This window comes from Crocodylus porosus, unplaced genomic scaffold (genome assembly GCF_001723895.1).
Source record: "Crocodylus porosus isolate Cpor-Errol unplaced genomic scaffold, CroPor_comp1, whole genome shotgun sequence".
NCBI classification, from domain to species: domain Eukaryota; kingdom Metazoa; phylum Chordata; order Crocodylia; family Crocodylidae; genus Crocodylus; species Crocodylus porosus.
This window is the reverse complement of record NW_017728886.1, coordinates 206,342,327-206,354,409: the sequence shown is the minus strand read 5'-3', so window position 1 is coordinate 206,354,409 and position 12,083 is coordinate 206,342,327. Positions and strand designations below refer to the sequence as shown.

The window sequence follows — 12,083 nt, the reverse complement described above, 5'->3', positions numbered from 1 at the left end:
TTGTTCAGCAGAGCGCCCCAAGGAATTACTAGGTCGAACAGTCACAAACTCCTGCAAGACCGTTTCAGGCTGGACATAAGGAAGCATTTCTTTACTGTCCGAGCCCCCAAGGTCTGGAACAGTCTGCCAGTGGAGGTGGTTCAGGCACCTACATTGAACACCTTCAAGAGTAAAATGGATGCTTATCTTGCTGGGATCCTATGTCCCCAGCTGACTTCCTGCCCTTTGGGCAGGGGGCTGGACTCGATCTCCCGAGGTCCCTTCCAGCCCTCATGTCTATGAAATCTATGAAGTCTTAATTAGGCTCCAAAGTCTGTGTTACTTCAGACCCAGCAGAACTGCATTCATCTCCTAGGTAAACTCTGAGATTACTAGTTACAGTACTGCTACAGACTATACATTTGATGAACAAATGCAACAAGGATTCCATAATCCTTGAGATCAAGGCCAATTATTCATTCAACCAATGGAAAAATTCTAGCTAGTCATCGCAAAGATTCTTCTTTGAACCTCTGTTTAAGAGTAAACAGCAGAAAATATACAGAGGATGCTCTGGACCCTTTTTCCAATTCTTTAAAATAAGCATAATGAAATTAGATAAATTCTGCTCAGTAGGCACCAATTTAAACCACATGTTTTCCGAAAGCTCTTATGTTTGTTTGTTCTGGGAAAAACTTAATTGTAGAAGTAATTTTTCTATAAAATAAAATTATTTATATCTATAAAATAAGATTATTTTTAAACCTAGTGTGTACTAAATGGGACCCACATAAATATGAAAAGCTTTGGTTCCGCAGAGCACTAACACATGTTCAAGACGACTGTTACAGCAGTGGAAATCCAAAACATGCCCAAAAACTGAATACTGCAACAAACACGATAAGCCTGATGATCACAGAAAAAAAAAACTGTACAATAGAACAACAGCAACAGAAATTACTAAAAGCAATTCTGGAGACATAGGAAGCTTTCCCAAAAAATATTCAAGATTGTGGACAGACATGCATTTGTAGCAATACAGGACCAGGACCAGGACCAGGCTTGCAGACTGCTTCAGCTGCAACTGGGCTGGCAACCCCATTGCCGACCAGTCACAGGCTGGTGGCACCCCACTTGGCAAGCACTCAGTGACTGCTTTGGGGATGAGGAGGGAGTAGAGCAGTGCAAGATGCTGGGAGACAGAGATGCCCTATAACACTATGGTGAACAGGACTCATGTTACACATGGTGCCACAATACAGAGTGTCGTGCTACAGAAAAGTTCCCATCTTATTGAGGGCACATTTCTGTATCACTTTTTGTAGTGCCTCTTGCCATTTTTGTAGTGATACAAAAGTAACAACTGCCTATGCTCTAAATAAGTTTACTCAATCTTTGCCTTTGGCCGACTGTCCTCCCCCCACCCCTACCATCTCTCTCTCTCTCTCCTTGTTCTACTTTTTTTCTTTCTTTCTTTTTTTAAAGAAAGGTATCTTCAATTATTTCTATTTACCAAGTCATCATTATTCTGTAAAATAAACAAGTTAAATAGCCCTATTTGTTAAATCATTCGTGTTGTATATAATATGTGCCTTAAATATATTCTAAGACCTTTTGTATAAGGAATATCTTTAAGAAATGCTTGGATGTTTATCTTGCTGGGGTGATCTGACCCTAGCTTACTTCCTGCCCCATGGGTGGCTGGACCTGATGATCTTGCAAAATCCCTTCCAGCCCTAATGTCTATGAAATCTATTAACTTGTTCTGAATGTAAGGAGTGGATAATACACAGTGGAAGAGTAAGGTCAGATGGTTACACCAGAGACCTTTCAGGAGAAGCACTAATTGCGCTTTCATTCAAGCAATTTGCAATCAAGACTCTTCTCTGATACTAACTATACAATGAACTGAAATACTGTATCTGACTAGTTTAAGACAGCAATTATAAAGTCTTGATAATAAGTGTCCTTGTGTTCATATAAATATTTGCTTCCACTTATTCTCCACAATCCACCAATGGGTGGACATTAAACCAATAATTTATAGGGAAAGCCTCAAATAGCGCTAGGTCAATTAATTAAGGGCATGTATGGATGCATATGACCAGGGTATAAATATTCCATGTATTTACAGGTTTCTCTTGTTTTATACTGTACTTGCGTTCCTGGAAAACAGCACATTACTTGAATTCGCATAAAGGGAACACACTTTACAATGTAACAAACAGGGATATGTTCCAAGACCTTGACTGTACTGACCCCCTAGACCCATTTCTACCACTCTGACAAGACAATTTTGGTACTCACCTACAGCAGACAGTACACACAAACACAGGGTGGTGGTGAACGTTTAGTTGGTGTGAAGAGAGAGAGGGTGGTGAAGGCTTCGTTGATGGACCAGGGAAAGGGGTAGAAGATAAGCTAGTGGGACATTTATAAGCCATAAAGGGGATGGCAACTACAGAAACATGTCGCAGACAATGAACACAGAACCACACAGGAGACTATATTTTGGTTGCATCACTCCCACAATGCACTGCACAAAGCAGCTGACTGCAGGCTTCCACCACACCAATTGCATAAGAGTGACTTTACCTCACGTATAATGAATTTTTGGTATAAAAAGGGTTATTGCATAAGAGCGAATTCGCACATACAGAACCCACATAAAGCAAGGGAAACTCGAAGTTCAGTTGCAACTAGGTTGAAATCACCACAGAAGTTTATCTACCTTTATATATTAAGTATTTGTCAGCATTTGACAGCCAAACAAATTCAGACATACCTATTAATTATATTAAAAAGCAAATAAGTAAAATAAATAAATAAAAAACCAAAAAAAAAAACCTTGAAACTATTTCTATATAGTCACCAGACCCAAAAAAATTTTTCATACCATTGGTATCTATCAAATATTCTGCAGCCCTTACCAATACCCTGCAATACTCCAAAGCGTTCTGTGAAAATTGTTTAAGAGGTTTTGTTCTACATAAGAGGCAACAGTGTCAGTGGCTGGCACACAGCAACGATATGGGTGTCTTTAGTATAGTGCAGCATGGAAAGTACGGATATCGGTAGTCACTGAATAACCAGAGTAGAGCATGGGATACAAAATGTATTTGACTTTTTTCCTAACAAATCTGCTCTTGAAATGAACATACCACACTACACCCACCCCACAGATTAGTATATTTTTCTCTGGCTTGATAGATTTTATGAGTCTGTGCTGGCCACACCCGTCTTGATGTTTTGTTTACCATTTGTCATCCTGCTTAGCATGCAGAACTCTTCAATATGCTGCTGTGAAGAAAAAAAAAGATACAACTCCTCCTTTCCTTTCCATTCCAGATCCAAATAAGCCATCTCTACAGAATTTTTAATCTACTGAAAAATAATAAAATAATAAAAATAATAATTTTTTTTCCATGCTACAAATGCCAAAACTATTAGGTCAAAATGGGTTTCTCTTCCAGAAAGACCTGGCAAAAATAAAGTAGAGGGCAGTGTACATGTTCACCATATATAATCTGCTTTTGTTAGTCTATATTGCACAAGCTTTCATGGGCTGAACCTCATTTCATCAGATGCTGTGAAAGGATGTTCAACATGCTATGGCTAAGGAGGAGAGATAAATTAGAACATAAAAAGGGAAGGGAAGGGGAAAGACAGGAAATCTCAAGTTATGGTGCTAACAATAGAAACCTGCACAATTTTAAGAGTATATTCTTAAAAAAAAAGAAAAACTTAAAAGAAACCTGAATCAGTATTTATAGAAACTAAAATGAAAATGCATATATATAGACCACATTTTTATTATACTTACCGTATCCCATATCTGAAGTTTAATCTGTTTGCCATCAATAGTTATCATTCGAGCACCAAATTCTACACCTGAATATTTAAACAAAAAAAGTTGCATCAGTACTGCACAAGTTGGCAACTCCTACAAATGTAAAAGCAAAGCAGATGTGGGTTGTGGGAGTTGTATCTAACCCATTATACTTCAGTTACTTTCTAACTATCTTGAATGTACATTTTGTTTTGTATAAAAGTCTTCCAAAATACTTAAGTGTTTGTTTCCCTAACTGTGGAGGGAGAAAGTAGGTCTGTTTGTTGGGTAACAAAGGAAATTAGATAGACATACAAGCCTATTCTTGTTTGCTCTCTACAACTAGTGGTACTAGTAGGCTACAGTCAATATTCATTATTCTTCCTTAAAAAAAAAATACTGGATTTACTTGAATCCAAAACAAGGGATTTTTCCCCATTAAAAAGTCCCCCATCTTAAATTTGAGTACAGGGGAGGAGGGGGGCGGGAGGCAGCCCAGCGTGGGCTTGGCACTGAAGCTAGTCATTGCCCACCCCACTGCCTCTGTGCCTGCTACTGCCACTTACCCTCCCACCTGTGGCCCAGGGAACAGAACACATGCTGACACCAGCCCCCACCCCCAGATCTGGGGTCAGGGCGGGAGTTGGTGCCGCAACTGCTGCTGCATGGCAGAGGTTGGAGCCAGCATGTACTCTGTGCCCCAGGGCCAGACTGGGGGCAGATGAAGTTAAGACAACCTTCCAACAATTAGATTCTATGTATGGAAAATTATAACAAAATGTAAACATTTTATATATATCACATCCTTATACACACATATATATCATACAATTATTGTGGAGGTTCTCAAATTCAAAGTTATCTTGGATTCAGGTAAACACGGCTGGTTCATACATGTTTCATATAAGGAAGGCTTAATTAGTAAATAAGTAACAGAGTTCAAATTCTCATTTTCTATATTTTGAATATAGCGAAAAGAATAATTGATGACACCACTATAAAAAGTATTGCAACAAACAAGGAACTGGAAAATTTCTTACTTGCAAATAATATGTTCTTTGCTAGCACATTTAGTCAGATGAGTTTCTTCTTATACACAACTGAACAGCACAAGCAGTCAAGTCAAACTACAGATATTTTGTGTACCAGTTAAGATGACTCTAAGCTCCCATTAATTTCCTCAACTGTAAATGATAGGTACTTCAAAAAAAAAAATACAAGCTGTGTTGTTCAAGACAAATATTTCATACGGGTGCACTGACAGATTATTTGGCCCAATACCAATGGCCAACTTTTAAGGAGCCATATTGGCTGATACTGATCCGATATGCAGCTGGGAGACCAGCGCTGTGCTGGTAAATTACGTGTGAGGGAAGGAAAGGGTGGGAGGCAGATCTAGGACCCTGCGGTAAGGGAGGGAAAGGGGTTGCTCAGGGCACAGGAAGGAGCCGCAAGTGGCTTGTCCGGTGGGCACGGGGGCAGCTCCTGCCCTGCACTCACCCCAGGAGGGCATGGAGGGTGTGTGCCCCCATATCCGTGTGGGTTGGGGCAGGCTGCCACTGTGGTCTGCGCTGCACTCTGGACAGGTGGCAGCAGCAATGAGAGCAGGGCTATGTGGCAGAGGGGAGCTGCAGCCACCCCTAAATTCACCTTAGCACCCACATAGCCCCCTCCCAGCACTGCCACTATGTGCCCCAAGCACAGCTCAGCCTGACCCAGTCCCTGCTGGGAAAAGCTTAGTGCAGCCCCAGCCCCAGCAGCATCACGCCCTGCCCCACTCTGAGCAGATCCAGGGGGAAATGCCACCCCAGTGTGCATGCAGGGCAGGAGTCCACCCCCCACCCAAGCTGCTCATGGTTCTGTCCCATGCCCACCCCACATAAGCAATACCTGCCCCAGCCCCACTCCCTCCCTCACCCCAGGGGCCTCAATCTGCAAGCCCCCACACACACCTCTTCTCTCCCCCCATCCCTTCCCCCACACCAGACTTACCAGCCAGATGCTGGTCTCCAAGCTACCAGGCTGAGCTCCTGGCCCCATGCATGCTGTGGCTGTGCACATGCTTGGGGTATTTATCAGCCAGACTATCAGCCGCAACTGGCAAAAAAAGCCAATTTCTGATACTTTCAATTTTCCCTATAAACCGGTGATGATCCAATATGGGACCGACGTACTTGTGTACCTCTAATATTTCAAATAAAATTAATTCTGAGAGAAACAAAAGCATTTGAGGTTAGAATGCAGTTCCAATATTTATCAATCAGGAGTAAGTAAGTTCTGGTAGTTGCACAGAACTTACTGTATAAAAGAAAATACCATTCAACAGGTGCAAAAGGTTGATTTTGCCCACTGGAGAAATACCATTTACTTGTTAGAAAGTGGCCATAGATAAGAAGGTAGTTAAATCCGTCTAAATCATAAAATGAGGAGGAAAAGAAAGAGTGCAGTGTGAAGAGACATATCCTTTATCCTCCTTCAACCATGGGATGATAGTACTTCTGGGTGGTTGAAAGGACTGATAGAAGCCTTCTGAATTAGCATTCACAACACTGATGTTTCCTCAACTTGATTTCAAAATGAGATTGTCTAACTCAGGGCATACATACAGTACTGACAGCAAATGTGCACATGCACACTGAACATGAAATTAATATTATCCTGAGCTTTGCGTCAATATAATTTGTCCATATGAGGCAAATCATTTGGAGCTGAAAGAACTAAACATCTATCTGGTAAGTAAATTTTCTAATATCTTGGTATCTGGAAATATTCTGCTTCAGAATACTAAGGCTTTGGGAACAGATGCATAAGATAGGCAATCAAGTGTACATAGTATGTGCCCTATATCCCTTCCTCCATATATCCCTTCCCCCAGTCTGACTGGTGCAGTCTTGCATACATTTTGTAAATGTTTAATGTACTTAGTGTGTCCTGGCTGTAAAGGGTACTAAGACTGCCTTTAGAGCTCAATTCCTTGTCCCCACAACTTTGAGACCAAAATTAGTCCAGTTCCCAAATGGTGACACATGAAAACTAAGTTAAAGAACAGAGTATGTATGGAAAGTAATAAGCACACATTTCTAATCAGATGGATGGATTGACGTCTCAAGTCCTTTCTCCACTGCCTGGTTGCAGCTGAGAACTGGGTGCGGGTGAACCTACTGAGGCTGAAACCAGACAAGACAATTGAGTAATGGTGGTGAGCAGACCACTTGATAGGATTCCTAGTCCCATCCATCCCCCCACCCCGATCATTTATGGGGTACACCTTTCTTTTGTCACTCAGGTTCACAGCTTTGGGGTGCTCCTGGACCCTGTACTGCACCTCCATCTTTGGGTGGCAATGGTACCTAGAACTGCATTTCATTTAAACCACTTGGTGAGAAGGTTGCAAACCTATCTTTTAGATTAATTTCTAGCCATAATCTTTATATTTTTGTTACTTCAAGGCTAAACTATTGCAATGCACTCTACGTGGGGCTGCCTTTGATGACGTCTGAGAGCTACAGCTGGTACAGAACACAGTGCCATAGCTTTTGACAAGAGTAAGTTACCAGGAGCAGTTTTTCAGAGTCTGCACTGACATCAAACTGTTATCCAAGCGCAATTCAAGATGCTAGTTTTGACCAGTAAGGCCCTAGATGGGGCTGGGCCCTACATACCTTAAACCAAACAACTCCCCGCCACAAAACACCTTCTCCCTTATGCCCTCTTACAATCCCTAAGGTCAGCAAAGAACAATCTCCTCCTATTATGATCAGCAGGAATTTGGGTTTTCCGTTTCCCACAGACAAACTGAGAAAACCACGGATTCCCTGTTTTTAAAATCAGAGAAAACGCAGATTTCCCTTTTTAGCAGAGAAATCCGCAGATTCTCTGCTTTTGCAAAGAGCTCTTACAGGCTGGCACAGCTCCAGCCTGCAAGAGCCAATTGCAGAAAGGGCAGAAAACCCCCAACCCTGCCTGGAAGGAGAGGGAGAGGGGGAAGGTCGGGGCCTGAGCCTCTAAGTCAGCCAATGCCAGGCTCAGGCTCAGACTCGCCCTTCACCCCTGGAGCTTAGAGGTAAGTGGGGCTGTGGGGCAGGGCTGGGGAAGATGGAGCAGGGGGTGCTGCCAGCTCCGGACAGCACACCACAGCCAGAAGCAGGGCCAGGGGGTGAAGGCAGGGGTGCCCCTCTGCGGGGGCTTTGCGGGCAAGTGATAAGGGGTACAGCGTGGTGATCCCCATCATGTGCGAGCCACATGAATGCCCCCCAGCTGGCTGCCCAGGGGAGTGGGAGGAGGAGCCTTGCGTACAGCTGGCTGCACAGCTGTGGCTGGCTCTGGAGCGGCGGTGAGGGATGGCAGCTGTGGGAGGTAGAGGGGGCTCGCATGCAGCAGCCGCTGGCCATGCCAGTGGTAACAGCTGCTGCCTACAAAACCTCCCCACGCCATGACAGAGCCATGCAGCTGGCCGCAGGGTAGCACCAGCAATGTGGTGGAGGCCAGGCGGCACACAGCCATCCCCACCACCGTCCTGCATGGCGGCCACCACACTGCTGCTGCCGCCGTGTGCCTGGCTGCACAGCTCCACAGTGCCTGCAGGAGGTTTTGTATGCAGCAGCCATCACTGCTGGCATGGGTGGCCCCACAGGTAAGCAGCAGCAGCCACTGTGTGCCAGCAGTGATGGCCGCTGCGTACAAAACCTCCCGCTGCCGCCGTGGAGCCATACCTGCAGCTGTGTGGCTGGCCGCGTGGCAGCAGAGGCAACATGGTGGTGGCTGTGGCTGTCATGGGTGCAGGATGGTGGTGGGGATGGCTGCATACTGCCTGGCCACCACCACACTGCAGCTGTTGCCCTGTGGCCAGCTGCACGGCTCTGCGGGGAGGTTTTGTAGGCAGCAGCCATCACTGCTGGTACAGCTGTACAGGTAAGCGGCAGCAGCTGCCACATAAGCCACCCCACCATCCCTTGCCGCTGCTGCAGAGCCGTGCAGCTGGCCGCATGCAAGCCTCCTCCTCCCTCCCCTGGGCAGCCAGCTGGGTGGCATGTGTGTGGCCCATACTTGGTGGGCACCACCACACTGCACCCTGCATTGCTTGCTGGTGAAGTCCCCCGCAGGGGGGTACCCCTGCCCCCACCCCCGGCCCTGCTCCTGGGAGTGGGCACATGGGCACACTCCCCCACTTCCTTGATCTACCCCCCCCCAGCAACTTCCCCATCTCCCTCCCTGCCTCCCCTCCCCCCCCCGACACACAGTCACCTGCTGGGGTGGGTGTCAGTGTGTGTATGTGCCTGTGTCTGCCTGTCTGTGGGTCTGTTGTGAGGGGCATTAGGAGGGCTGTTGAGACTGGGGGGGGGGAATGTGGGCCACCAGCCGCGCTGGGGGGGTGGGCTGTGGGGGGCCTTTAATTTTTATTACAGATTTTGGGTTTCTAAATCAGAGGAAACAAGGAACCCTGATGATCAGTGAGCCAAGTTCATTTGGTGAACATGTAGGAGGGTATTCTCTGTAGCTGCTCCTCAGATCTGGAACTCCCTCTCCTTTGAGGGCCACCAGAGCCTGAGCCTGGACATCTTTTGGAAGCTGTAAGACACTTATTTGGGTAAGTGGTTAGCAAGCAAGACCAACCTAAGATATTGTTGAGGGGAAGAGGAGTTGCTTTATTCTGATACTCTCCTTGCTTACGTAAGTCTTACTGTAAACCACCTTTAACTATTTTGGGGAAGGGTGCATATAAATCTAATAAATCAAAAGTTTTTGAGAAAGTTACAATAACCATATAGAGAATTTCACTCTGAAACTTGTACGCTACCTATTAAAAAGCCATCTTTCACAGTACGTCCCCTTATTTTTTCTTCATAGTTTCATAGTTGCTAGGGTCAGGAGGAACCTGAACAGATCATCAAGTCCGATCCCCTGCACTGGGCAGAAACGAGTGCTAGGATTGTAATACCCCGGCCAAATACCTATCTAGCCTTCTCTTAAAGACCCTCAAGGTAGGGGAGAGAACCACCTCCCTTGGAGATGAAAAAACAGGCATGACAAGGAGGATGTATAGACAGGATCCTCTCTCTAGACTGTTCTGGAAGTCATGGGAGGACTTCATAGTAGTCTGGGGTCAGAAGGAACCTGAACAAATCATCTAGTCTGACCCCCCCACCACTGGTAGGAGCACACGCTGCGATCACACGACCCCAGAGAGGTGTTTGTCCAACCTCTTTTTGAATTTACCCAAGGTAGGAGCGAGGACTACTTTCCTAGGAAGTTGGTTTCAGATCCTAGCCACCCTCATAATGAAATAGTGCCTCCTAATCTCTAACCTGAACCTATTCTCCAGCAGCTTCTGGCCATTGTTCCTCATCACCCCAGGTGCTGCTGTGGGGAATAGAGCCCTTCCTATTTGTTGCTGATCTCCCCTAACAAGTTTGTAGGCAGCCACCAAATCCCCCCATAGCCTCCGTTTGCTGAGGCTGAACAGGTTCAGGTCCCTCAGCCTCTCCTCATAGGGCCTGCCCTGTTGCCCTCCAACCAAGCAGGTGGCCCTCCTCTGAACTCTCTCAAGGCAGGCCACATCTTTTTTAAAGTACGGTGCCCAGAACTGGATGCAGACCTCCAATTGTGGCCTGACCAATGTTGCGTAGAGGGGGACCTTATCGCTTCTCTGGACTGGTTTGAGATGCATCTTTGGATGCATGACAAGGTGCAGTTGGCTTTGCTGGCTTTTTATTTAGAAGAAAAATGAAAAAAGAAAAAAGCATAGTCCCCTCCCCTCAGCTAACACTCTTGTCATCTGTACTTCCTGAAGGTAGAAAAGAGTATTGTGAAAAATGGATGAATGAGATAGTGGCCAACTTGGCATTTATGGCTTCAATCCAACGGTAAACAATAAGGCATGGGAGTCATTTTAACAAAAGACAATTCTTTGTAGAATTCTCTAAAGTAGAATATTCTTCAGCAGAGGCTGAAGAAACTGTCAGCTACAAATAAATAATGGGAAAAAGCCATTAAGCCTAAAAAGATTCTTCAACTATACCTTGTACATAAGATTCTTTTAAATTATTACTATACAGAATGCTTGAAGAATCTGAAAAATTTGGGTTGCAAATGCAGAGGTTTGACACAGACATAGGCTACTGACAGATGTGGAAACCCCACCCCCCTTTTTATCAAAAGAGGCAGCATATTAATTTGACTTGGGCCTGGCAACATATGTACAATTCATGCACTTCAGCAGAGCTTTTTGGCACTTTCATCTATTAGATAAAAGTGCCAAAAAAGCCCCACTGAAGCACCCAACCTATACAAATGTTTGGTGAGCTGGGTCAAACTTACGAGATGCCTATTCTGGACACACTCTCGGCTCGGCACTGGGGCATGCTGAGTTTAAAGTAACGTGACATTTTGGGGGATTTTTTAATATCTGTAACCACCCTAAATTTCTTAAAATTTCTTTGAAAATCTTTTAACTAATAAACAAACATGCTTGTAAAATCTCTGAAAAATAACTATGTCCAACTACAGCAATTTTGGAAAGGATACAATTCATACATAATGAAAAGGTAAAATAATATGCAACCAACACCTGTAAAATAAGGGAAGCTCAAATATGGAAAATGTATGACTAACTAGCTGCAGAACAACATCTTAATCTTCTATGGAATGCCAATTGCTACGTAAAAGTAACAGAAACATGAGTATCTTTTTTAAAAATCTCTTTCAGCTTTACAACTAAACTTTCTTCCATACTTAACAGCAACAAGAGAGGAATGGTCATTGTAAAGGAAAGATTCGCAGACAGCTACCAAGTGAATGCAACATTTATACAAGTTATTTAATCAGTTATTTTGCATATAGCTATAAATGTCAGTTTTATTTATAAAAGAAAAAAAGTTGTACAGATTCAACCTTAGTGAAGCATCAGTTTTACAGTTCTAGTATCTACCAGGGTATAGCAGGGCATCAACAGATGCTTCAGAAAGTGGAACAATCCCTGTAATAGGCAGTAGGCCTGTGTGAAGCAGCTAGTATTCACTTCAGATTCGGATTCGGCCAATTCGAGGGACGGTGATTTGAATCACTGTACCAAATCCATTCGGCTGAATCCGATTTGGAGATCTGGCTGCCACTGAATCAGCCCAATCTCTGAATCAAACAGGCCCCACCCCCTGCCCACTCTCCCAACCCCAACAATGGCTCCAGTGTCCTGGCTCTTTAAAAGAAAAAAAAAAAAAAGCCCCACACTAAGCAGCTCCTACCAGATGGTGGGGAGGGGCGACAATCCCTGCTGCCC

The 12,083-nt window shown here is 44.6% G+C and overlaps 1 protein-coding gene across 1 annotated transcript in view; it reads right to left on the bottom strand.

Moving 5' to 3' along the window:
* The window catches only part of RAB2A (RAB2A, member RAS oncogene family), a 74,784-nt gene that overhangs the window by 34,687 nt on the left and 28,014 nt on the right, over positions 1–12,083 (bottom strand). The window contains exon 5 of the mRNA XM_019543090.1: positions 3,803–3,870. Within this exon, the coding sequence (XP_019398635.1) occupies positions 3,803–3,870 (68 nt within the window). The remainder of the gene's footprint in view (positions 1–3,802; positions 3,871–12,083) is intronic.